At 44.1% G+C, this 27,727-nt stretch overlaps 1 protein-coding gene across 19 annotated transcripts in view; it reads right to left on the reverse strand.

Annotated features, from left to right (window-relative positions):
- The window catches only part of AKAP13 (A-kinase anchoring protein 13), a 194,594-nt gene that overhangs the window by 5,651 nt on the left and 161,216 nt on the right, over positions 1-27,727 (reverse strand). For 16 of the 19 annotated variants that reach the window (XM_046899348.1, XM_046899343.1, XM_046899346.1 and 13 more), the window contains 23 exons: positions 25,900-25,942; positions 24,781-24,886; positions 19,562-19,733; positions 17,196-17,263; positions 16,389-16,455; positions 14,931-15,066; positions 14,011-14,123; positions 13,420-13,566; positions 12,560-12,810; positions 11,960-12,085; positions 11,734-11,851; positions 10,966-11,214; positions 9,529-9,605; positions 7,990-8,171; positions 7,823-7,905; positions 7,292-7,471; positions 6,498-6,662; positions 4,647-4,717; positions 4,168-4,212; positions 3,215-3,265; positions 2,261-2,710; positions 490-802; positions 105-221 (listed from right to left, as the gene is read on the reverse strand). In XM_046899348.1, the coding sequence (XP_046755304.1) occupies positions 105-221; positions 490-802; positions 2,261-2,710; positions 3,215-3,265; positions 4,168-4,212; positions 4,647-4,717; positions 6,498-6,662; positions 7,292-7,471; positions 7,823-7,905; positions 7,990-8,171; positions 9,529-9,605; positions 10,966-11,214; positions 11,734-11,851; positions 11,960-12,085; positions 12,560-12,810; positions 13,420-13,566; positions 14,011-14,123; positions 14,931-15,066; positions 16,389-16,455; positions 17,196-17,263; positions 19,562-19,733; positions 24,781-24,886; positions 25,900-25,942 (3,330 nt within the window). The remainder of the gene's footprint in view (positions 1-104; positions 222-489; positions 803-2,260; positions 2,711-3,214; positions 3,266-4,167; positions 4,213-4,646; positions 4,718-6,497; positions 6,663-7,291; positions 7,472-7,822; positions 7,906-7,989; positions 8,172-9,528; positions 9,606-10,965; positions 11,215-11,733; positions 11,852-11,959; positions 12,086-12,559; positions 12,811-13,419; positions 13,567-14,010; positions 14,124-14,930; positions 15,067-16,388; positions 16,456-17,195; positions 17,264-19,561; positions 19,734-24,780; positions 24,887-25,899; positions 25,943-27,727) is intronic. The other 3 variants (XM_046899342.1, XM_046899347.1, XM_046899345.1) reach the window with 3 other exon arrangements.

Here is a 27,727-nt window from a genome sequence, read left to right on the forward strand (position 1 = left end):
TATGGGGGGGGAAAAAGCCCACACTTAGTTTTCAGATCAGTAGACGAGGTAGGCCAGCTCAGGGGAAGGGAGAGTGCACGGGAAGGGTTGGAGACATTGCTTACAAACTAGAACAGAACTATAAATGTCAGCACTGCTGCTGGAGGGTCTCGAGGCAGACCGGAAGATTCCACGCAGGTTCTGAAAGCATGAAAGCATGATCCCCTCTGAAGCAGAGCAAGCTGAAAAACACAGAGAGAAGCCAGCCTGTGGAAGCTGCTCAGAATAGGGCACGGAAGGGAAGGAGAAGAGAGGCAACGCGTCCCTCTGACAACCCCAATGGCTGCAGGTCACTTGAAGCTGGGAATTCCACTCATCACGCCTGATCTTCTCTGTCCCTCTCCGTTACCATCTCCGTTCAGGGCCAGATGGCTTCCACAGGTTCACTGGCTGGAGGGGAATTCCAGCTCACTGACCCTAAAAACACATCTGTAACCTCCTGACACTCACCAGATTCCTGGGAGCGATGTCCCCTGCCCTTTTTCTTCTTTTCCTTCTTTTCCTTTGGTTTGGATAAACTGAAGAGGCGAGTAGGCATCTGGGGCTGTTCCTCAGCTGCCTTGTTAGTCTGGTTTGTTGTGCTAAGCAAATGGGAAGTGCTTTTCTCTTTGTGTGTCCTTGAAAGATTGTTCCTTTTGGGGGAGACAGACAGTTCTGCATCAGAGTGCCCTTTCTTAGGGAACGAGGGGCTCTTCTGCTTGGAGGTGCCTTCGAGGCTGGACTGGGAGCAAACCCTTGCAAGTTTCTCATGTCGATTTGACACCTATAAAAGAAAAGAAACAAGTTTCACTCGTGCACCAAAGAGGGTACTGGGGAGTCTGGAGAGAGAAAAGATGTTTCCAAGACTGCTCACAGAGACCACCACCCATTCAGCAGCTACAGAGCAGAGCCATCCAGGCAAAGCCCTTTCTGTGTAAGACAGAGTAACGCTCCGGTATCTTTTACTCCCACACGTAAAATCAACAAGCCAAGGGCAAACATTCTCTAAGATCTCGATACCACGACTCACCCGGCGCTGTCAGTGCACACAGACAGTGGCAGCAGGCCAAGAGGAGTGTGCCTCTCCGGGCAGCATGCAGCACCGGCCAGGCATGTGGCAAAGGAAGCCTTCCCAAGAGAAAGATGAAAGCAAAACATTTCCCTGATTTTTCTTAACGTCTGTCTCAGGGTATAATTGAGCCCTTGCATTCAAAGGGAAGATCAAAACAACAGCTCAACAAAGCCTCGCTGAACCCTCTATTAATAGCTCTGAACTGTCAGTGAGATGCCTGCATGAGAAGGAGCTTCCTTCCCTTCATCCTGAGCCCTCAGTTACTTCACCTTTCAGCCTCTCCCATAGCACTCTGTGCACTGTGCCGTGTGCTCCTGGCCTGACCAGGGCTGGGCTGGGAGGGAGCAGGCACTCCCCGGGTGATTTGCTTTACAGAGCTTACTGCTGAGCTCCGCAATTAGTCCATTCAGGCACCCAAAATAATTTCAGTTCCGCAATCCAGCATTTACAAGCTAATTTTGTTACAGCTCTAAGCAAATTGCATTCAAAATCAGGGAGTTATAAACAAACAAACGTTCAACAGCTGGCTTAAGGTTCAAACTCAGCCCCTGTTTTGCAAACTGATGCACGCTCTCCCCAGCGTGCTAAAAAACGTACAGCACAAAACAGGATCTGTGCTTTTTAGCTCTGGACAGTCCTATACCAGAAGCTTCTCACACCGGAGCAAGTGACCTTTGGGCCACATCCAGACTGCAGATGTCTGGCCTCTTTAGGACAGGGACAACACTCATCTCTGCTAGATAGTGCTTGTGGAGGCAGACTTAATCCCACAGTCTGCAAACAGAAAGGCATTCACAGGGCCACCCTATGCCAAAGGGTGTAAGTGAGCAGCAATGTTTGGGCTGTTCCTAAGAACAAATCCTCACCTGCCTCAATGCTCCACAAAGCCAAACCCACATGGAGTCAACACGGAAGGCAACACTTCAGACATTCCAGCACATCCTCCCCACGTGCCTCTGCCTAACAGAGGCACCGGGAAGTGGGAAGAGCTCAGCAGGAATGCTTCAGTGGCTTTTGAGGTGTAAGGAAAGAGCCAGCTTTAAGCATCAGGCCCTGCATACCCGGGGCTGAGCTAAAGCCAGGCAGCTGGTGCCGCAGGGCAGGCAGCCGGCTGGGAGCTCCCAGCAGAGCACAGCTCCCTGTGGGAGCCTGCCTGTTGGCAGCATTTACCTGGTTGTCATCATGCTCCAACCACATTTGAGGTTGTCGCTCCATGTCCTTCCTGAGTTGCTCCCACTCCTTATCCAGCTGCTTCTGCTTAATGAGAAGCTTCTCCATTTCAACCTGGTAGGAGGCTTTCAACTGCCGCAGCTCCTCCCGCCTGCACTCCAGCTCCTGCCACCCTTTCTGGATCTCCTCCTCCCTCTTGGCCAGTTGGACTTCCAGCTCTGCCAGCTTCTTCTCCCGTGCTTCGCACTCCTTCTCCGCCCTCCGCTTCTCCTCCTGGTGCTGAGCCTGCTGCTTCTTCAGGTTGGCGAGTTCCTGGCGCTGCTTCTCCAGGTTGCGCTGCTTCTCCTGCTCCAGCAGCGAGGCCGGGCGGAAGAAGCCTCGGGACAGAGCCCTCTCACTCAAGGCCAGCTTCTGGCCCTCGATGTAGGTGTCCTGCTGTAGGACAACGCCCTGGGAGGGAAGGAGGGAGACATCACTGCAGTGCTCACTCCAGGGTGAGCAGCTCCACATCTGAGCAGCTCAGTGCGCCACCGAACTGCATCTTTTTCTACCATGTTTAGCATTCAGCTGGGGATGCCGCAGTGGCAGCTTTGCTGGTCGAGGTCTAAACCTCCACGTGCAGCTTCCCAATGGAAGCAGCGTGCCAAGCAGCAGCTGATTACTGCTGCTGTGTCAGGAGGCTGAATGCAAGTCTGCTGCGGGGTATTGGGCCATGCAGGAGTGGGGAAGAGGAAGGGCTTCCGGTCTGTGTCCAGGCCTGGGGCACACAACACAAGAAAGATGTGGAGCTGCCAGAGTGGGTCTAGAAGCCATGAAGATGGCTCAGAGGGTTGGAGCAGACTGAGGGATGAGGGAGCCGGGCTTGTTCAGCCTAGAGAGGAGAAGGCTCCAGGGAGAGCTCATTCCAAGGCTTGGGCAAGCAGCGTGCGGAAGCAGAATGAGAGGGCAGCATACCTGCAGAGCACTGAGCAGCTTACGGAGGCTGGTAACACTTTGAAGGACCTGCTGCAAGAAAACAACAGCACTGTTATTAGACCCCACTTGGTGCCAAGGCAGTAATAAAGTAACTTCCTTTTCCACTGTGATCTACTGGTGAGTCCAAGCTGCATGGCCATCCCTCTACACCCTCTGTTTTTCTCACTCATTACCTGCAGCAATTCTATCATCCCCTGGTACACAGCCCTCCTTCACCCTGGCTGACCCATACAAGTCCTCTTGTCATTTCATAGGAACACTGCAGCGCAGCAGACACACAAATACAGTAAGTACATTAATGAAGGTTCCCAGAAAACAGGTACATGCAAACACTTGGTGCATCACCACGTAGCTAAGAGCAAGACACTTTGGAGTGATGCCCTGGCCCAAAACCTATGTTTAGCCCAGCTAAAAAATTCTCTGAATCTCATATATTCACCTATTGAAGAAGAAAAAAAAAAATGCAGGATAAGAAGAGAAAAACACAGAGCTGTTTGCAATATTGGTGCAATAGCCAGTGTTAAGAGAACAGCTTCTCATTCTGACTTTAATGCTAATTGGAGTTATGAATGTGTATCAAAGGGAGAATAGAAATCTAATTGCCCCAAATCACCGCACCTGCAACATAAAATTAAACTCCCTCTGTCTGCAGATGCACAATAAATACAGTCCTGCACATCCTAGTGGTAATTAACCCCTGATGCCTATAATCAGCACATATCATCCTGCTGGCAAGCAGATGACAATTAGCAAATTCCCTGTCTGAACATCCAAGGTTAAACAAATAAACGACACAGTGGGTTCAGCTGAATGTATTTAAAAGTCCACGTGTGCTCCAGCTAAAGTAATGCATTTTCTTTTACATTATCACCTATTGAGACAAATTCACTTATCACTTAAATGAAGAAAACGGCAACAGAATCGATTCTTACCTCACTGTTCCTTTTCAATATGAACATCAGGTTAGCATTTCCAGCCTGTGAAAAGATCACACTTAATATGAGGGCAAATGAGAAATCGTAACAAATGTGCTGTGAAGCTGCACTAACGACAGACACATTAACCCCCACCTCCCCCCCATTCGATTCTGGGACGATTCATGTATGTTTCCAGGTAAGTTAGAATGGCACCAAATCACATGTTAATTAGGTATCATTTGGAGTTATGTGATGAATCAATCCCCAGGAAGAATAGGTGCAAGGTTCTATGTGACCTTGTCATTTCAATAATGACACATAATTAAACACATGCTTCAGCTGATCTGCAGACAGATGGCACAACCTCTGCCACAGAGGAATACCACTGATTTGAAATGGTTCTCAAGCCAGGATTTTAGCTACAAAGCTTTTTCAAGGCTTGAATTGTCACCTTCTTGAACCCAGAGTGGCACCACAGATAAACCATGCGATACCTTCTTTAAAACACCATCTGACTCTGTTCTCCGTAGGTCCTGAGCATCGTCGCCTTCGTCCTTTGTTCCACCTAAAGCAAGAAGCCAGCATTGACACTGGTTATTCAATGTCTTAAGCCACAGATAAACTTGCTAGTGTCTGAGATCTCATACAGACAACAGGGATGTGTCATAAGAGGGGTCACAGAGCTCTTGGCACTTTAATCCAATGTGTTTGCCTCCTTCATGCACTCGACGTGTGAATTCAGACAAAGATTGACTTTGGTTTCAAACAATGTTCTGATAAATTCGACGTACACCTTTAACTTGTGCTCTGTCTGGCCCCCAAAGTGCTTTCTGCACAAAAAAACCCCACATTTGCTAACAAGTCACGAGGCAGAACAAAAGCAGATGGAGAAAAATAGCAATATCATCTCAGAGTGTATTATGGCAGGTACAGTTTCAGTGCCTCTCTGTCCAAATGTAATTTACAGCTGGGTTAGACTGCTGTGCAATACTGCTGTGTGATTTTACATGAACAATTCCTCAGTAGTCTCAGTCACCAGAAACCTCTGTCTTCAAAGGGATACTGGACATCTCTGTCTGGCTTCTCCCTGCATGGTTCCTATCACTGCTCCCCAGCACTGAACTGACTCATGGGGCCAGGAGGGCCACAGCCATCACAAACCTGTTTTCTCAACACCTTTCCAAGGCAGACTTTGCTTCTAAAGGCTGACCCTCACCCTCCTAACAGACCTTTTTTTTTTCTTTGCTGCAACTCATGGTGGGACCTTCCACAGCTGAATAAACAGGCCATGCTTTATTATCCTAGCATCTCCCAAGACCCTATAACTACTGAACTACAATCTAATTCAAAAGATGGTGTTTCTAGGGGGGAAAAAAAAAAATCACACATCAAACAAAAAACAAACAACAGAGTGCAAGGAGGGGGGAAGAGTGCTGGGCAATGAACAGCCTGAGGTTGTGCCATTCATTCATCACTACAACAGAAAGAGGCCCAGCCCTGAATAACCAACCCCCTCCAGCCCTCAGCGTGAATATATTTGTCACGATGATGACAAGGCCTGTTGAGAGCTTTGCAGCTTTCCAATAGCCGGGAAAATCTCTACATAGTTCTCATGTCTGACTGTCTGGAGCTAACACTGCTCCTTTAATGCAGAAGGTCAGACAGGGTCCAACATCCCAATGCTGAGAGACAGACACTAGCGCAGCAAAACTGGCTGTATTGGGAGCATGAGAGAGACCACAGAGAAAGGAATTTGAGGACAGGGAAGTTTCTGATGACTAGGAGAAAGAAAGAGAGCGTTGGGAAGCAGCCAACTCTACAGCTGAAATGAATATTCACTCGTTTGCTTGAGAGAGACTTAATTACAGGAATAACACATGCAGTTGTGTATGGAACACAAACGCACAGAGGGCACAGACAGAGGAAGGTGCTTGGTACAGCAGTATCAGCATCCATTCGCAAAGGCAACAGCTCCGGTCTCCTGCTGGAAGGTAACTGAAGGATGAAGAACAGAACTGAAGGCAGAAGAACACGAAGAAGGTACTTTGTAGTGAAGCCAAATGCTTGCATGTAGCATGTAAGTAAAGCAGGAAAGATGACTTAGAGAGAAAATAGAGAGACAGGAGTGAAGGATTCAGATGTTTAATCCTCACATAGCCACAAGTTCTCAACTACTATTTCACCTGTACTCTGTTTCCTAATCTGATATTTAATCTATCTGCTAGCATTGCAGAAGAGTAGAGTAATCCAAACAGACCATCTGCTGAAGTCCTTCAGAAGGAACAGGACAGGATGACATGAAATATCATTAACAAATGCTGATGTGGGAGCACGTAACTACGTACCCTTGGAGGCGTTCATCTGGTGACTGTCAAATCCTCCAAAAGTTTCTGCCCTTTTAGGAAGAGAGATGGGGCCAACTCCTCCTTCTTCGTCAATGGCGGCACTGCTGAGCTGCTGCAATAGGGTGCTGCCCAGATTCCTGTTCACCAGGTCTTGCAGCAGTTCCACTGGGAAGATAAAATCAGCAGTTTCTCTGTTACAGACCACCTCAGGCTTCTGAGCTATTTCCATCTCTATCTTCATGTGTTTTTCTGTACTAAAGAAGAAATGTTTTGACAGCGACACAAACAACGTGTCTCCCTTGCAAAAACTCACAACAACATTTAATAATTTTCACTCTTTCCAAAAAACATGCTGAAAAGTTGTGTGAGTTTTCATTCAGCCTTGCATTTGCCAGCAGATTGCTTGTTCCTTGCAGAGACCCCGAATACCTGCAGGAATTGGAATCCTCCCCAAATGTTGCTGAGCTCAAAGCACAGAGAAAGACAGCATGGTCTGTATTTCAGACGAGAATGAAATCTTGGGCTGTCCCTGACCTCAGCTCAGATTCAACACAGGGCTGTTCTCTGTGCTGAGACTTCTTTTGTGCCTTCTTTCAACAGCCATCAATATCTGCTTCCTTTCTTGATCCTCATTACCTGTCCCTGACACAACACCACGAGTAGCATTATCTCCTTATCTATGCTGTTATTCATTCACTGGGAACAAATAGGCTGCCCCTGTAAACACCATGCTTGAGAACCAAGGGATTCACTGAAGTTAAGAGTGCTGTTTAGTGCCACGCTGACTTGCTCACCTTCATTTATTGCAGTTTTCATAATGGCCTCTCCTTTTGGTGCTTCTTCAGTGTTGGCTCTGAAGAGCAGTCTGGAACCCGGCATGTCCTCTTGCATAGAGGAGTCTGCCATGTCACCGAAGATTTTGGCCTTTTCCTCCAGCAAGAGGAGGATCTGCCTGTCCTTCTGCTGAAGTTGTTCTGTGTGGGGGGTGAGCAGAAAACAGGAATGAAGATTGAAAAGAAAAAGCTTTGGGAAGGAAGGAGAGCGATTCCTGAGATATTGGCCCCATCTAGTGGAACATGGTGACACAGCTCTGTCCCTTGCAATCTTGCACAGCAACTGCGTGCAGCAGTCACAAAGCATCGAGCTGTAAACAAGGTGAGGTGCAAACAAGGACTGCAACCATTTGCTGGGTGCAGGATCCTCATTCCCCTGATAAAGTTCAACTGTGCACATGGAAAAGGGTCACAAAACCCAATGCAACAATTGCTATAAACTTCTGAAATTTTTTTTCAAGCTCTGTCCCTCTGTCCTAGGCAGTTCCTTACCTTTCAGTGCTCTGATTCTCGTGTCTGACAATTTCTTTTCAAATTCAGACTCACAAGGGACTCCTTCATCCTCATCCTTATCCCTGCATGAAAGACACACATCTCAATAACCATCAGAACATGATCGTGTGCATTGCTCACCCTTCCAGAGCAGCTTGGTAGCTTACATGGTACTTATTGTGTCTTGAATGATCTGTATCCAGCCGTTACGCTCTTCTTTGGAGCTGGCGTGCACTTCCACCATTTCGGGGTCTTTCACACCCATACTGATCAGGAACAAACCCTTCTCTTCATGAGCCACTTCCCGTACAATTAGCTTCTTCAGAGAGATCACAGTGGATTTCTGGTCCTTCAGATGGAAACAAATGGGTGAGGAGGGGCAAAAATACATTGAAATGAACTGGCATCCTAAAGGTCCCACTACCAATGCAGCGAACGCTCTCAGGCAGTAAATATTTTTGAAGCTACTGGCTAATTAGAATATAAAAAGCATTTTGCTGGGGTCACAAAACAGAGAAGGGCTTGCTTTCTTCCATCATTCCTGCAGGAAAAGCAATTTCGCTTAGGTCCATTTCAACAGGGAAGTAATTTAAAATGGAGTTCGGGGTTTTGAAAACTCAACCATATTTTGCTCTATCCCCAGCAGACCTTTGATCTCATCTCCTCCTGCCCACACTCTTGAATCTGTCATTAATATTACAGCCCCTTAAGTGTAGTGAAGCTTGCCAGCAGCTGCTTCGCACATATTATCTCTGTAGTCTCACCCTAGGATGGAATAACGCCTTATTTTCAAATCCCACAAAAACCTGCCTGTTCTCAGAAGCTCACAGTGGACTCCTGCAACGGACAAGACTTGTACATAAGAGGGTGCTCACTGTGTGCTGTGGTCTCTGTGTAATCATCAGCCTGCCTGGGTTAAAATATCCCATTGGGTTAAAATATCCCATTGCTGCTGCGTGGGTGCCTTTGTGCACTTTCCAGGATACTACACGCTTGGGTGACTTGGCAGCAATCACTAGCAGGACTTCTGTGCAAATCAGCTCCCTCCGAGTAGAGCCCCAATAGAACTGGAATAACAGATTACCAACTTTCAAAATATTCCAAGGGCCAAAAAGGACACAAGGCTTAGCCAGTCTAAACTGTGTCCGCAAGGTACAGTCCTAACAGACCTGGTTAGGTACCAGACTACCGTTCTGTAGAAGGTCAGTGTGCCTCGACCTTTAGGAGACTGCATTTAAAAGTGATAGGTTTTGGTTTGGTGCATTACAGCTGCATTCTTCTGACATACACCTGTACTCTGCTCTGCTGCATTTACTGCAGTGACGTTCCCTACCCCCCCACAGCACTTCATAATATATGAGAACATCATCATCTGCTAAGATTTGTTTTTACGACGTTTGTATTATCCCATCACTCCCCTCTTCCCCAGCTCATGGATTCAGTTTGCACAAACTGAAAAGGAGAACGTGTGTGGAGTGGCAGGAGGATTTTCAAGGCCAATTATCCGCGGTGCCAAGGCACTGCAGAAATCACCAGGGGGAGGTGTGGAACAATGACATGTTTTCCAATTGAAAAAACAGAGCTCGCCCAACAAACAGAAATGTTCTAAGCAGGAAAATGAAGTTGTTTAGCAGGCAGTGGCTGGCTTTACTGCGTAACACACACCAAGGGACCCTCACACAAAAAAGCAAAGGTTGAAACCTTACCAGTGAGGCAAAGACATATTTCTGGTCCTTCTCCTGAAGGAATACGAGCATGTCAGAGAGGAGAACAGCCTGGACTTCTGCAAAAAGAAAGAAAATATATATATAGGTGCTGTATAACCACGCAGCACACTCCTATGCAGATTTATCTTTTAATAACACTGGCCACTGCGGAGCACAAGGGCTGGTCTGGGATCAGCCTGAAGTGCTGCACAAGTCCTGGTTAGATGATGGAACGGCCATCCAATGCAGAGCTGCCCTGGAAACCCCCCTGGGTGGGAGGGCTGCTCTCCAGCCTTGAACTGCCTGCAGGAAGGACATGGCATAGCAGCAAGGACTGGAGACATGGAACAGAATTGTTTTCTCAAGCAATCAGTATTTCAGCCCATGAGCAACGTATCAGCACAGGAAGTTGGGGGTTTTATGTCTTTTTCAAAGAGTGGTTTGGGGAGTAAATTATTGTGCAACAGCAACATTTGTCAGCTGCAGTTTCTTTCCAGGAAACAGTGACTTCAGGAGCCACCACTAGCTCTGTTCACAGACAAATAAACCCCCTGCTAACTCCAAGGGGAGCTAACAGAGCCCAGCTTGAGATGCAGGACCTTTATTTCATGGGGGAAGGAAGCACAGCATCAAGCAATTGAGAGGATTTTAAATCAGAATACAAACATTTCCCAAAGTACACGTACAGCCTTCCGAGTCTCCTAATGACATAGCATAAAGCTGCACAGTAAGTACCAAGTATAATACCCCACCCATATCCCTCAGTACAAAGAGTTTTTGTATTATGTACTTGGGGAATCTTGTGACAGACAGAAAGCAAACCAAAAAGTGAAATCATCCCACGGTAATTCCTTCCATTCTGCTTTAGGAAGACAGGATCCGTTTTGGATAAAAGAACCACCAGATTTTAATCAAAGCTGCAAAATGAACTCAAAGCCCTAGGAGGTTTGCAGAAGTCAGCATTTGACTCCATTCTTCTCTATCACCATATTTTCTGTGCACTCTGCAAGAGGGGAAATGCTGAAAACATGCAAGAGAAGTTCTTCCCAAATTTCTCTCTGCTCCACCTGAAGTACCACAAAATAGCCAAAGGATCAGAACCAGCTGCTTACCAACTGGGATCTATAGGACCTGCTTTGGCTGGGAACTTGCACTACAGAAGTAGGCATTTCTGTGCATTTCTGTGACTTAGAAATACAAATGCAGCCTGTGCCTACCACAGTATTTCACAAGGGCAGCAGAACTTGCTTCATCCACCTTATGAAGTCATCAGTAATCTTGGGGGCTTGGAAAACAAACATAAACTTCCTGTTTCCAAAACGTCAAAATAACTCATATCCGATTTGAAATTGCTGTCAAAGGCTCTCAGAGCAGAAGAATAAGCACTGGAGATACCAATGTGAGGAGCAATCCTGTGCCCAGAGAGGGAAGCGTTACCTTTTAACCGTCCAGCTGCATTTTTCAGTGAAACAGGCCCGTCTCGGATGAGCTTCCGATGTCGCAAGTCCTCCCTTGCAAACATCTGACCACTCTTCATCCTCATGATGGACTTGTTGTCTGTCCGGTTGTAAATCTCATCGAGGCGTGTTTTCTTTTCATAGTTACTGACTTTGCTATTGACTGCGGCAATCACGTCTTTAACAAGGTTTAATGACTGAGTCAAGTCTTCATGTTCCACTTCATTTTCTTTGAACAGAAAGAGAAAGATTTCCATTTCACTTCATCCTCGTGGACATCCCTGTTTTCCCTTTACTCCCTTCCTCTTCTCCCTCTCAGATTCCTGCATTACAACTTTCTCATATACTCCCAAGACAGGCTGCATCTTTCCCTCCTAAGGAGAGCTTCACAAAACCTTTCACATAAAGGGTTGAGGCTGGGAGCTGTTCCAATATACTTGGAGACAGCAGATATGAAACGAGCAAACTAACCACATATTTTAGCCATTATAAAACAAAGTAAGCTGGAAGACTCTGGAGTCTGAGCATGCTGGCTCTGTAATTAGCTAGAGATAGACTACATCAATGAAACCAAGGTACCTGATCAACTACCACTAAACAGAGAGATGAAACCTGGTTATCCCATTATACCAGTGTGAGACAATGACTGGATTAAGTGTGCCAATTCTAAGAAAATCTAAGAAAAAAGAGGTCCTGGAAAAGCACAATGGATGAGCAAATACACGCTAACAAAAGAACTGGCCCATACCTGCTGTGTACTGCAGTATCCTCTGTAACAGGACCGGGTACTTTGTGATTCTCTGTGTTACCAACAAGATACATTCAGAAATCCCAAGACGTCTCACCAAGGAGGAGCTCATTTTTTTCTAAGAAACAAAGATGAAAATTTCAATTTTGTAGCAAAACGCTCAATGGAGCACAGAAAGGAAATATTTTTTTCCCCCATTGACTGCTTCTCTTTCACCTGGTCCTACCTTGACAAAAGCCTGAAAACGCTTGTCCTTTGAGTACAGATCTTTGAAGTAATTTACTGCCTCATTGTGATGCCCGCAGAATTTGCCATATGTCTTCTTCATTCTCTCAGCGTTCTCCCCGGAGAACTGCAAGACAAGAAATGCAAAGATCCAACTTCCACTGAGCTCTTGGTGCAACATCCCAGCAGTGCCTGTCAGTCTCTCGAAAGAGTTTTATGAAAATAAATTAGTACAAAGCTCTCTAAGCCAAGAAATTAAATCTCTAGAAAGTAACAAGCGGAGTCTGTGGCTTTGCTGCCTTCACACTTAGCACAAAATCTGGGACTGCACCTCAATAGAGTCAAACCATGTGCTGTCTGTTACCAAATGCTTCTCTCTCCCACAGTATAAGCATAATGAATTTTCATCATTACACCTTCCTCTGAAAGAGCAAAAACTGCTTAAAAATCAGGGGTAGAGATTTTTGTCTGCGTGTGAAGGTGCCATTGGGTATAGCTGTCTAACAAGTATAAACAGGAGAGAGGGAGGGAGGAGCGAGAACTCAGGAGCACTTGGCTTCCAGCTACATTCTCAGAAGTGCAATTATTATCCACAGCTTACCTGATTCACCAGGATGTCACCTATCCTCTTGATAACAAAGTTCTTTTCGCTTTTGTCTGCCAATGATTCCTTCTTCCTCTCCAGAATCCGCTGGAAGAATTGACTGTGTATGTGCAGCAAGTTCTCCAGGCAGGGAAAGATCTTGTCCACAACTTGCTGATCGTACTGCAGCTCCTGTAACATCCCTGCACTGTATACGTCGTTCATTATCTTCAGGGTGCGGACATGATGCATTTCTGTCTGCATGAGCTCTGTATAGGATTAAGACAAGGTCACGGTAGAGAACTTGGGTGCACAGTACAATGAAAAATTGTCATTAGGAAGCTCTTCCAAGCAAGCTAATTGGGCTTCTCTAAGTGGCTTCAGAAAATTCCACATCAGGTGTTTAAAATATCAATTAATGGCTTTGCTTGTGGCAGAAATTTGGGGCACAGGAGTCACAGTAAAGAGCCACAGGTGAGTATGAACCTTGAGCACCGTTACCTTCTTCCCACATTACACTGTCAGCCTCATCGTTGCTAATTTCTGTCATGCAGGATGGCTATTGCATCAAGGAGGAGAGGACTTGCTAACTAGCTGCTGTGCAGTAACTGAGTTTAAACACCATCAGCAGACAAAAAGGAAGAGGTATTTTCTATTTATTTATTTGTTATGGCTTCCAGGTAACTGAAAGGCAGAAAGACAAAGCTTTCACAGAACACATTATGTTTCTAAGAATTTCAAGATTGACACTTAAGCTACTGAGGAATCACAGTCAATGTTCCTATTCACCGACAATAAGGCTTCTGAAATACGTGCATGTGGATATATCAAGAGACCACCTAAAATGAGTGAAAAATGAACATCCATGCATGTCTCACCATAAATGACATCTTGCCGTTTGACAACATCTTTGTTTTGCTGCTGTAGGAACAGGCTGTCCACTGCTTGGCTCCAGGACTCTGCCTCCAGCTGCTTGGAATCTAATTCCAGGTCTCCCATCAGCTGCCCTTCATTCATATCTGCACCTTCACAAAGCAACGTAAATGTGAACTGCTGCAGGTAGATCTGTACACTACAGGTATTGCATCCATCAATGTGATATGGCATTGCAAATGGCAAATCTTTGTCCCCGTATCAAAAAACCTCACATCAGCACAAAAAAGGGCATGTTCTGTATGTGGCTGTACGAACAGGCCAGAGGAACAAAACAAAAGTGGAAATGTTTGCCCTCAAGCTCAGTTCCAAGTAACTCAACTGTAACCGAAACCTTCTAAATGTTTTCCCACAATTCAGTAAGAAATTACTGTGTTGTATCTTTTTTTCAAGTTATCGCTGTAACTTTACATTAAATGCACCTTACTTGTCCATTAAAAAGAACAACTCAAGTTGAAATGTCAAACTGGGTTTTCTATTTTTGGAAAGCAGCACAGAGACCTTCCTGCTGCTTTAAGTGCCACGGGATGTCTTACCTTCATCAACCAATGACTCAGTGGATTCATTCACCCGGCTGATTTTATGTAAAGAGTCCGTGGACTGTGACAGAAATTTCCAAGTGTGTATTAAGCTGTCATCATTCCCAACCCTGAAGAAGAACAAAAGACAGAATATTGTTTACAACCGGACCCGCAGCTCTAAAATGACAGTTCTTCTTCTCTACAGAATCACACCTCAGGTTTTATGGCTTGGGTAACTCTTTTTCATTGCTTTCCATTTTACACTGTCACTTCCCATCCTCATTGTTATTGGAGCAAACCATGAAAAAATGCAGTACAAAAGGCTACCTAAGAGTCTGTACTGCTTGCTCTGAGCAAGATCCAAAAAAATGGACTGAAGTAAGTTTTATCATGAATAGCCAGGCATGCCAATTGTTCAGAGCATCCCAGTCCATGCTATTGCTCTGCTTGTAGAATTACTCAGCGTGTAGCTAGGATAGGAACCATATGTTTTATTTTCTTCTGTGACTTTTTGTAGCTAATTATGCGTAGCACATTCCTAAAACATTGTGAAGACTGCAGCTCTGTTCATCCACCCTACCATTATGGACACAAAAATAAATACTATGCCTGAGCTGCAAAAAATATGTGATCGCACAGTTCCAACCCCAAGGCCAGTTGGCTTCCTGCATCCCACAGCATCCCTGTGAAATGGTCCTTTATATCACCAAGCCAGCTCAGATGCTTCTCAACTCACACCACGACTAAACCTAACCCAGTCAGTCTGAGTGTGCAGAAGACAGCTGGTAGTATCACATATAATATGGGCATTTCTGGTTCTGTGATCCTCTTTTGTACTTTCAGCACAGATCACACACTACGCAAACTTATTTTTAATGCAATCTGACCTTCTCCACGCTCGCAGCAGATAATCCCCATGCACTCACAGGCCTTACCCTGCAATGTTCTGTATGGAGACACTTTTTGAAAGCGCCGTAGGCTGTTGTGATCTCCTGTTATTGAATATTGAGGTGACGGTGTTCTCATCAGGAGCGAGTATTGCAGAGCGAGGGCGCTCCTTGGGTTGTGAGCCTGGAAGGGAAGCACCAGAGAAAAGTCAGCTCGTGCAGCTGCATTCTGAGCTGCAATTATGAAATCTTAAAGAAAGCAGGTTCTAGAATTCCCTTCCTTTTTGCTCTAGAGTTGCAACTGGGAAATATATCTGCAGCTGTTAGACACAGCCCCAACTGCAGAGAAGCCTGAGCTTTCTGCCTCTCCCTTGACACTCCCGTGGTACTGTTAAAGCAGGACCTGGTCAAAGCAAAGTCCCCATGCTTTGCCCAAGACAATCTGGAATTTGTCTCAGATAGTAAACTTGAGTGCTGGATGCTCAAATACTTTAAAACAAAATTTAGACATCACGCACATACGGCATCAGTGATCAGATCTACCTGTGAAACTTTGCTTTCCTTAGACCTAACATGCTTAAGTTTAATTTATTTCTGCTGTGCAATACGAAAGCCAATCAGGACTTGTGAACTGTGATCTTTTCTGTGATTGCTTTGAAGTCCAGCAGTGTTCCTGAGCAGAAAAGCAGTGACTGAGCTCTTCTCATCAAAGTAAGCACTGCTGTGTTTCAGGCAGGAAAGAACATTGACCTTTTTGCTGAAATGACTGCACTATACCTAAAAGATTTGGCTGGAATCTACAAGTCCAAAAACATACACTTGGGAAACCAAATTCAATGTTATTCAATAAATAGTCACACGTAGCAACCTACTGCGTTGGTTTTAATTTCTCTGGGCAAGGAGATCCTGTGGTTACATCCATCCTCTTGGTTCTGGTCAAATCTTTTGATAGGTTCTTCCATCCCTATATACCACAGAGTAACACTAAACCTTTTCTCATACTGTCACATATCTGTGACTAATCCTTTCATCTTAACTCTAAATTTTCCTTTCTTCAGATGTATTTATGGTTCCTGGAGCAATTCCTCTGAATTTCATGACAAAAACCACAGTGGGTATGACTATATGATACAGCGTGATACTACACAGTGATTTACAAGCTACCACTAACTGAGCTTATCTAATTACGATGCTCCAAAACTCATGTGGGCTATTTCAGTCCAGTTCTTTGCCTCTGTCCCTCGGGGTAGCTCAGCAGCTCAGCATACACCTCAGGGCAGCCATACAAACTTTGTCAGTGTTGCTCCTATTCAGAATTTAACTTCCTATTTTTACTACCTCAAAGCGTAAGACTAAACCATCTGTGCAACTTTAGCACTTCTTAAGCCTTAAATAGTGCTCACCATGCAGAGAAGATGCACTTGCCCCTGCTCTATCTGCTTAATCAGTCACAACAAGAACAGCAGACAGAGACCATCACCAAAAGGGAGAAAAAGGAAACTTTACCTTTGTTTCTCATGGTCACTGTGGGTAATGAAGAGGTATCATGTGCCTGCAGCATTCCTCTCTGTGGCTGAAAGAAAAAGGAAATTCCCTTTAATTTTTTCTCCTTTCTCTCATGGGGCTGTGCCACATAACTACAATTAAAAAGCCACGTCCTTACTGAATCCTCTCAGAACAGAACAGTTCTCCAGTACACATAGTATATAATGGAGCGACCCCTCAGCAACTACTCTTGTTGCCATATATGAAATGGGCAAAATAAACAGCAAAATAAACAGTAAAAGGGAAAGAGAAAGGGCTGACTACTGAAGGGAACAACAGATGAGGTGTTCTTAGCTCAAAAATGATACAAGCAGTAACTGGCTCGGAGAGCCATACTGCAGAAGAGGCTCCTCACATTTGGAACAAGCACGGATTCTGCACATCCCTCATACAAACAGCATACATATTTAATACATTTCATCATGCATTATATATGCATGTGATGCTGCATAAAAGGATATAGTATTCAAAAATGAAGGGATGCTGCATTTATGGGTGTTGGGTAGACCTCAAGTTTTGCCAGTGAGAAACTTTCTTTAATCATATGCACTGATCATATTACATGTGCACAGGAAGGATGGTGTTCGCTCTGGGAATATCTAGTTTCAGATTTTGGATACCCTCACAGTATCTTTATGCATCACTTCCTCCCCAGGTCTGCTGCTGTCTTTGCTCCTCACTGCAGACCACCCTGAGACGGTCTATTGTGCAGACTGAATCGTTTACAGTTCCTTCTTATAATGCAGTAAAGTAGATGATACCACTAACCTTCATTTTCACCTTTGCACAGGAAGCAAAGCTCTCCTTACAGCCTTTGTGAACAATTGCATTGCAGTCTGTCAGAAGAAAACAGACGAGAGTTATTCCTCTGAAAGAAAAGTAAGGGGGAAAGCAGAAACAGGAGACAAACAGAAACCAATGGTAGCGCCAACATCCCAAATACAAAGACTGTTCTTATCAAGACCACAACAATGGGATGCAAAAAAATATCCAGGATTGGACTTATAAAATATTCTCACATTGCTACAATTTCTTCAATTTAGGCCTACTTAATAAAGGCCAGTAATTCTTCTGATACTTTGCAAAAGGTAAGAGTAAGGCTTAGGGGTTGCTGTTCTAAGTCAATGTCCCACAACTTCCTGTGTATATGACAGACAGAAACGTACATGGCTCTTGCAAAAACCCACAAGCAGTAACACTGTTCAGATCAAATAAGGAAGAGGGACAGAACTCGCTTCTGGTGCCTGACGCTGAAATGAAACAAAAAGAGGCAGGGAGGCAATTCAGAACCCTTAAATTCAAGCTCAAGCCTTGAAAACCTGAAGTCAGCACCTTACAATATCCTATTTAGGAGTAGAGCTTTTTGCAGTTAACATGGCACACTTCTGATAAAAAATCTGGACTTTATTCCTCCAGCTAACCCAACCCTTCAGCAGGCAGGAAGTTCCTCCAGCTCCTCGCTATCAATGGTATTAATAATTAAAACCCAGAAAGCTCCTTTGCTGCATCAGTAATCATAAAAAATAAAAAAGAACACACAGACCTATTAAAAAATTACTTCCCTTTCCCATTCATTTCAGAGCACACTAAGTCGTTTAGCATTGGCTGCTCATGAAGGGGGGCGCCACTGAAAGCTTCAGATGTTGACTTATGAGCCAATCCTTTGAAAACCATTAAGTCACCTACAGGTGAGACAGCAGTGATGATAGCAATACAGCACTGCCACTGCTGCTGAAAAGACATGTACTACAAAATGGCATGCAAACGAGGGAGCCTCTGCTGCTGGTTATCTGCTATTTTCAAGGTATCGAGGAGTTTATTTTAGGATGTGGTGTGACAACAGACCACACTCAGATGTACTGAGTAACAGTCAGCTCTGACCAAACCTTCCTTGTGACAGCCATTTTCTGGGCAATGCAGAAAAAAATGCAATAATTTTCTATTTAAACTTGGAAAACAATGAAATAATGTCTCTACTAAAACATGCGCTGCTACGTGGTGTCGTTGAATTATTTTAACTCACCAGGATATAGAAGATAAATTGTGATATATCTTCTAAGTGACTTAAAGTAGAGTTAAAAAGGTAGAGTGAGGAAAGGGAAAGGATGCATCTGAAAGCCTGTAATTGATGCTGCTTTCCATCTCCCATCAGGTGGACACAGAACATTGCTCATGCAAACAAGTTTGATGAAATCTCTTCCCTTTCAGGAAACTTCAAATTGCCTCTGGAGATCCAACTAGCTGCTCCTTCCCCTTCCTACTTAAGATATTTTATACACGATCAGCATGAACAAATAGAAGCAGAGTCTCCAGCCCCAGCCTGGGAGCAGTGCTGGTACAGGTTTTGCCTCATCTCTAGGCTGGCAGAGACAACGTATTACTAATAGTGAAGAACTGACAGTCTTGAGCTGCAGTGAGAACACATTCTGCAGTTTTGAGTTGCCAAATAAACCAGTCACCATTCCGGTCGTGACCACATAAATGCCATTGACCTGATCAGTTATGTATGAGAAACCATTTGACAAGAAATGAGAAAAAAATGACCGAGCTCACAGAAACCCCATGATGCAGTTGCTGTACTGCCTGCACTGTCTTACATGTATTTCACATGTCACTTGATCAGTGATGCATCACATAAAAATGGAGAAAAAGGCTGGCATTTTCTTTTTGTATTATGCTTTCATTAAGGGCTCACTGAAGCAGTGTTTCAGATAACCCAAGTACATACAACAATATACCACTGATGGGTGGGACATCCACTGGAAATAACAACCCTCATCCAAGGTAGCTTTCTCTGTCCAGCATCAGTTTTAACAAAGCACCTCAGCCCCAACCCACACCACACAGCTGAAATAACCCAAGTCCTCCAGCTCACTGATACACCTTGCTAACCAGAGGATGCTGCTGTGTCCAAGCAGCAGCTGGGCAGGAGGCTGCAGGACAACTCCATGTGGCAGTGATTCACTTCTGCACTTAAGCTTCCTTAAGTCATTACCACAAGAATCAACATTTCCAAAGACTCCTTCCCACCCCACATCACCGTTGCTTAAATGTGACAACAATACAGCATTGGGTTCATGTTTCCCAATTCAGATTCAATGCACAATAAAAGCAGACAGGAAGACAAAACTTACTTGCACAGTAGTACGAATCCTTATTGAAAGGTTTCATACAGTGGTAACAGATTGCTTGGGCTACAACGGAGGTTGCAGTGAAGAGATGTCCATTTAACATCTTCTTATCTTTTTCCTTTTCCTTGGAATCTTTGTCCTTCTCTTTAGTCTTCTCTTTATCTTTCTCTTTTTCCTGCCACAAGAAAAAGAACGAATGCCTCGTTACTTTGCAGAGGTCTATCCTCTAGTTACAAATTCTTCAGTGTTTGCCTTCAGCACTATGACGATATCGATCGGTGCACACCGTAACAATGGCCATGTGTCTACACAGATCTCCACTAAAAAAAACCACACCTAGGGCCCCATGGAAATAGATTTACGTACTACTGATTTGCAGAGCCCTCTGGATGGGTATGTCATTAAAAGATGAAACTGAGCCTGCTCTGAAGGCAGCTGTGTTTGTCCACCTTTGCCTTCTTACATTTGCTTGGGTTAATGACTTACCTTTTTTCCTCATTTGGGCTCCAACTGAGCTCTTCAGACCTTGCAATGAACTTTATTAAATACCATGTACGCCATGTACAATGCATGTCCAACTTGCAAAACAATTGGTAAGGCTAGTTCTAAGACTCTTGCTTTGCACTGCACGTATCATGGAGAAAGCAACCCTTCTACAGCAGCAGTACAAAACCACTGCCAGATTATTTCTTCCTCCTTTCTCCTTCTTACTAGCAGGGACAGCTTTTTTCAACAGCTTCACGCAACCCCAAACAAACAAAGCCAATGATCTTTCATCACAGACTCTCAAAATATGGCATTACAGAAAGACTGAGGAACAATAGCAACACCAGAAAAAGATTATCTTGTCTTCAGGAAGCCACAGTTCCACCCCGGAACTGCTCAACTGTCTTTGAAAAGAAGCACAGACAGCCTCCCTGATTTTCAGTAGTTTTTGCCTGTCTTTCTATCTCTACCTGAGACAAGCTTGCTAACTACTAAAAGTGTGAGAAATGTCCCTTGAGACATTTCACGGATTTAGGTCTCCCAAACACAGCCTATCATCTAATTTTTATAGGAAACTCCATAGAAAAACTCAATATTTGAATTATAGTGCCTCCTCATCTTTCTATATACAAAATGTTCCCCATGCTATTCATCTCCAAATCTGCATTTCAACTACTACTGAAGATTTCATGGCATCTCTAAGAGAAGGTCAACCTGAAACCGGCAAATGCTTCTGTGAGCTTCACTTTGCATTTTGTTACTTATATGCCACGTGCCCTTTGCTAAATATTTCACAAGAGGAACCTAAATACTGGAGAGTTGCAGAGCTCTCTGTATGAGCAACTGCCAAGAAGCAGTTAAAAGAGGTATCGAGCTCTGCAGCCACTAGAAGGGAAACTTTTGTGCCTTTGATGCTTAAATAATTAGTAACCTAGCCTCCTACCCTTTCCCAGCACACACCAGGTAAAATGCCAGCATCAGAGTTTCTTCCTGCAAAGCCTCACAGACACCCCAAATGCAACTTTATACTGTAAAAAAAAAAAATAAAAAGCTATTAAAAAAAAAAAAGAGCATTGCAGGATGAAATAACCCTACCTGAAGGGGAAAACCTGCAAGGAAAAACACGCTTTGCAGACATCTCTGCCTCCCTGAGCCATCACCATCCCACCATCATCCCACGTTGTTCTCCACTGGTTGACCCGCCCACCTCCCACCAAGTCCAGCCTCATTCACGAATTAAAACTGCAGCTACGTTCTTGGTGATGGCACCAAAAGGATTGCCAGAGATGTGCTCCATTGTCAGGACTTGTGAAGCCCCAGGAGCACACAACGTTCCAGGCACACCTTGCTTCCACTCACAACGCTGAAAGGAGATCCACCATCCTATGCTTCAAATGTCCCCAGTGCTTACTGCAAAGTCAAGTAATTCTGCAGTCTGGAATAATATTCCTCCTTCATAAAATCACTGTAAGAATTATTTCAACTTAAGCTACACTACTCGGTGAGAAACAGGAAATGGTGCACCGCCTTGAAGGAGCAAACAGCGAGCTTTGCACACAGATGGAACGATAATGCTGAAATCATGTCTCAAAATGAGATTATTTTTTGTTTTTGCTCCGACAGTTACTTGTTCTCAAATAGGGCTGCACTAATAAAAGCACTGTTGTGCTCCATCAGCACTGGCACCGCGACTTGAAGCTCTGCTTTATGGTGCATCTGAGGATGCATCTGTGGGTACTGAAATGCTACACCAGAACACGCTAACAGATACTGCAGGCAAAGACCCTTGGTTTGATGACCCAAAATAATGGCTGGTGCAGTGCAGCAGCTGGTCCCACTACAAAATAACCACAAAACTCTTACCTCCCAGTTCTTAAGTCCTACCAGCTTCACTGTGACGAGGGGCACTTCCGAAAATCGATGCCGTTTGATGGACATTCTGCCTCCAGGGCAGGAGGGCTGCTCCCAGCAGAGCTAGCCCATGGTGGCAGTCCAGAGGCAGCAGCCAGCAAAGGGTTGAGCAAGAAGGGGAGGAGGGCGGGCCGACATCTGCTGACTTCCTCGAAGACGGTATGAGCTACTTTGCTGCCTGCTCTGCCCTACCCCCCACTGCTAAAAAAAATTAACTACAGGCAGGAAAGGATGGGGTTAATATTGAGGTTGCAAGTCAGTTGGGGGCCTTGCTTTTAAAAAACAGATGAATTAGACAAACAAAACTCCTCTGTGATGTCTGGGATATATAAAAAGTAAAAGTGAACACACCTCAGTGTTGCAACGTTGTGCTTCAGTACGCGAAGTACCACTGAAGGTTCCCTATACTTGCACTCCTCCTGCCCTATGGGTCCTTCCAAACATTCACAGTCCCTGCTATAGACCCACGCGCTGGTACGATGCTACCCACGCACCACACAAGTCAAGGAGAAATTACTCATGCTAATCTTTATGTCATCATTTTCCAGAAACTCTCTGCCAAAAGGAAGAAGAATGAGTTTTGCTAACTGACAGGAACAGAGCGTTGTAGACTTTAAAAGCATGAAGCAGCGCATGCTGCTGATTGCAAGAGATTCACTGACTAATCCCTACGTAACGTTCAACACATGGGTAAATGCACACAAACGTATACCAGTATCTTCACTACAGTTAATACTCCAAACATCTTTTTTTTTTTTTTTTAACAGAACTTCCCCAAAACTCATTTCCAAGAAGAGCCACTGCCGTTAGTATTCTCCAAAGTGCTTTATTTTATGGTTAATCTTAGAAAAACTATGCATTTCTGAGGCCAGGTTTGGAGAAAAGCAAAACCTAGTTGGAAAGAACTTGCACTCTCCCTCTCCCTGCTGACAGCCCAGACAGCAGCAGAAACCAACTCTTCCTGTCCAACTTCCTCTTTCAAGGTTTGTTGTTTTTCTTTTTAAATCTTGCAGGTTTTAATCAGCCCTAAGGTTTGAGAATCCAGCGTTCCCAAGAATGTTTATGTTGAATTACTTAAATGCACTGCTAAAGACCTAAAACATGCGTAGCACAACCATTTCACCAAAAGCAGAAGAGAAATTGTCATTTGGATATCGTGGCTTTCTCGTTAGCCAAAACATCAGAACTGCTACGGACTGCAGTTTTTAGTGTGTGAATGATGGTTGGCAGTTTGGAGTAATTCTAGTTTTACTGAGAGTCTCAAACACAATCATGACCTCAGTGAACTCAGATGGACTACACTTATTTAAGAACAGGCTGATGGTTCGACTAGATGATCTTTGTGGCCTTTTCTAGCCTTAATAATTCCATGAATCTAAGAAAGATAGAGCAAATATCTGTCGTATTTTCTTACTTGTCCCAACAAAATCTGTTATTTACATTTAGTTCTTGACTTAGAGATGGTAGACCCAAACTGCAAGAACCAGCGAATGAATTTCCAGTCTTGTTCACAGTCTGTGCAATGCAAACCACAGCTTCTCGCTGGTGTATTGCACTGACATTTCTGAGCACTTTTTTGGACACTGCACTTCACAGCAGAGAATAGCATTGCCTTAAAGCTCTTCAGCAGCAGCTTGGAGCTGTTGGTAGCTGCAGTTTCCTTCTTCAAAGACAGATCCTTAAAGAGGAACTGCACATTATGGACATTGAGGTCATTACAGCTGATACCTCATTGCAGTGGTGATGCAACCTTCCAAAAATAAGCATTTAAATGTGCACCATGCCATTATACTGCACAAACCCACCTATATCACAGGAACACAGAGTGAAAGACCAAGTGCTTGCATTGGGAAATGCTAAATGGAGGTTGTTTGTACAGACAGACTGCGACCCCTCCCATAACTACGTGATAGGCACTGTGCATCATGCCACAACTTGTTTCCTGTTTGCTATTCAAACCCTCATCAGAAGATGTAGTTACGTGTTTCAGGGGCCTTCCAATAGAATTTATCGACACAGTAGTGAGACATCAGTAAAGGACACAACACAGACTGCACGCTGTGAGCTAAGGAGCTAAGATAGCTTCTATCTGTCAGGCATGGTAAATAGGGGTGAGATTAAGGAGAAAAAATCCAAGCAAAAGAAAACAAAACAATCAAACATATATTTATCTTTGGGGACAATCTAAAGGAAAAGTAGCCTGTTTTTGCGAAGCATGCAGCATTACTGTAATTATTTCTGTTAGCAGTTCTGTTCCCAGGAAATTTGGCTGTGCTGAGAAAGTGTTTAACCTTCAGCAAACTCAACCCACCTCCCCCAGAAATGGAGGAAAATATAAGCAACGGCCATCTCTCAAGGTCATGGTCTGAGCAGCTGAGCAGTGTGTAGGAACTCTGTGACAAAGGTAGGAAAAAAGGGGAAACATGATATAAACCCTTGGTAGCCAGTCCCTTCTTACAGCTCCTGCCTTCGTTTTACTAAATGCCTCTCAGGCACTGTAAAAATTAGACCCATCAATCACTGCAAAGCCATAACTCATGCTAGAGTGCAATCTATTCTTTAAAATGAACAACAATTCAGCGGGGAAAAAGAGGCCTAAACACTGCACAGGAAACCTTTGCCTTGGATGCATTTTAATTTGGGGCTGCTAAAATTTCCCACACTGCTCTTCTCAAGGACCACACAGAAAATCCTCCCCTTGCAAAAGGAAAAATAAAGTCAGGTGAAGACATAAATACCACACTATGGAAACACACTGAAATGCAGAATTAATCCTTGCTGCCCATAGGTTTCTCGTGGCTATATAAATCACAAAAAGCACTTACTTTGCTCTTCTTGCTGCTGGACATTTTATTCCTGAGGTAGCTGAAGGTACGACTGACTTTTGTTCCACTTTTAATAGAGGGGACACTGCTGCTCTCTTCAGATATGCTAAAAACAAAACAGAAAGAGGCAGGGTTTTATTTTTAGTTTTTCTCCCAAAGCACATATGAAGAGGATAGGGGCAGATGTGGCACATTTTTAAAGGACAAATGCATCTGTTATTCTACAGGGGCATGGACTGCCTTATTGTGTTACATACATGAAGGTAATAAAGGCAAAATGCCAATCAAGCAGTTTGCCACATGTTCCAAGGAAGCCTTTTTTTAAAGCAATCTCCATCCTCAAAGCGTGCCACAGCACCCTCTGCTGCTTCAATAGCCAAATAACGAGTAACCTGCTCAGCATCTGCCTGCTCAGAGGAAAAGCCTGTGCCTTTGTGCACGTAAAATCAGTCCTGGCATTTAATCGTCAGTGTGAAGCCTGTTTCAGGCCTGGTGCAGGCAGAAGGGATGGACATCTTTTAATGGGAGATCTCCTTCCAGAGCAAGGTGCATAATGAACCCTGTGAAAAGGCTGTCTGTAACAGACACCACACTGTCTGTAAAGCCTCCCCAGAGAGATGAGAATACCAACAGAAAATAATAAAGTGCAGTGGTTATTTATATTAAGTTACACATATTGTGGATGTCATATATCTTCTGCCTGCCTTTATATGTACCAGCTTATGACTTCCACAGTTCCTACAGAAGAATAAGGAATTCCACCCATTGCAGAGATCATCTCTGTACAGTTTGTAAGGGTAGAAAGGAACATAAAAACCATGATCATTAAAGAAATACAGACAGATTTGACAAAGGGAGGAACAGCTACAACATGTAGCATAAAATATAACTCAGGGTAAACTCACTGGGTTAAATAGCAGTCTGATGGATTCACCTATGAATAAAGCCTTGTTAGAGCTAAGACCTAAACCAAACAATTCTCACACTGTATTGTCAAAAATATGCACAAGGGGCTGATTAACACACTTGGGGTTTTGCTAGGAAGAGTTATGATATTCCAAATGGGAGCACACCACAGGTGAGCCAACAGAAGAGATGGGGAACCCCAAAATACCGTACCTCTGAACCAAGGAACCTGCGGGGCCACCGAATGCCTGAGTACCTGGAAGAGAGGAGAGATGGGAGGTGACGTGTTAGGCTACAGTCTTAGCTCACTGGATTTAAAAACACAGTTTGTGTGTTTGGACATTTAAAGAGGAGGGGGAAACGTTTATCAGAAGTGAGTGTTCAGAACAGATTTCATGTGCTCAGGATAAAGTCTGTTCCATTAACCTTAGGTGATCTCAGATTAGAAGCTGAGGTGAAAGACTGCTTAGTATTTTCATCATTCTTCAGCTATTAAGCAAATGATGTGTACCTGTTAACTTGGCTAGTAAATCAGGGTATCTGATACAGAACTGCCAAGGTAATCACAATAGGTATGAAAGCAAATCATCCTGCCACAATACTTCCATTGACACATCACTAGAAAGAAGCTATTGTGCAACACATCTGGGCTTCATGTACAAAACTCTTCTCCCCAATAAAATTATAGTTCATTTTCCCATCAAAATCCTGAAACACTTCATAAAGAATAAGGGAAACAAGGGAAGCCTTATTCTATTTTCCTCAATGCGTTGCCAGGATAGGGCTCAGCCCCACAGCTCTGTGCTGGGTGAAGGCTGACTTGCGACACACTGCCGAAGCTCTGCCACTGACACAACTTCTCTGTATATCACAAGAAACCTGCTTGCACAATGCTTGCGGGGCAGATTAGGTGGCTGATACCATTTAGCAGAAACATGGAAGAATACTAAAAAATGGTGATGAAATGATCTAGAAGAGAGAAGAGTCCCTCTGGTTGTCAGGACTCCAAAAGCCCCCACCTCACTGCAAGGACCATTTGCAGTCACATCCAAAGTGTAAGGAGTGTGACTGACCATCTTGCTGGGCTTCTGCATACATACTCTAAGAAAACCAGTCTTTTGACTTCAAATTCCATTAACACATTAAAGCTACTGGTGCACACAAAAAGGCACTTCACTTAAGAGGCAAAGATGGCCCTGTATCCAAAGGTGCACTGGGGAAAACTGTGCATACAACATTATGCCTTATAACTCTAAATCACACACGTTCCTAATTGCTGACTATATCAGCACTGGCTGAGATAGAAATATCACTTCTTTATTTTGGTAAACTAAAACACTGGCATAACCTCATCCCTGCTTGGAGGTCTCTCAGGATCTCACCTGCAAAATCTTCCCTCTAACTAATGAGCTATCAAAAAAAATCTGAGTAATACAGTAGCACACACTGAATGAAGTCTCCACTTCCATTTCCCGATTACAGAGGGGTTTTTTGGTACTTCCTACTGCCTAATTGTCTCCTAGGATCACACAAGTAACTCCCAGCCCCCCTCCTTGGTGGGACCCCCAGAGACTCTGGTTTTCGTTCCAGCTCTGCTTTTCTTTCCCAAAGGTCAAGCCTCCCCACTCTTTCCTTTTTATAACAGCTTACTCAATTGGACTGGATTCATTATTTCACAAATCTTTCTGTCTCTTTGCAGTTAACGTAACAAGTGCAGAGGAATACTGAATCAAGAGCTAAAAAGATTTGATATTCATGGCTGTTTTTCAGCACCTTGAGAAAGTACATTGCATGGGAACTTCAATTATGTTCTATTTATCTTTTACTGCAGTAGTATTTTGTCTTACAAATGGGAGACTCTTGACAGGCAAAATGTATCCAGACACAAAACAAGGTGAAGCTCTGTTTATGATTTCACAGTTTAGGTTTCAGGTTACAGTTTAGCATCATAAAATCAATATTCTGCTGCAAGTTATATTGCCCATGAAGATGAGCATAAAAAAGGACACGCTCCCAGATTCAGCACAAGTGTTTCCTGTCA

The sequence above is a fragment of the Gallus gallus genome, chromosome 10, assembly GCF_016699485.2.
Source record: "Gallus gallus isolate bGalGal1 chromosome 10, bGalGal1.mat.broiler.GRCg7b, whole genome shotgun sequence".
Lineage (NCBI taxonomy): Eukaryota > Metazoa > Chordata > Aves > Galliformes > Phasianidae > Gallus > Gallus gallus.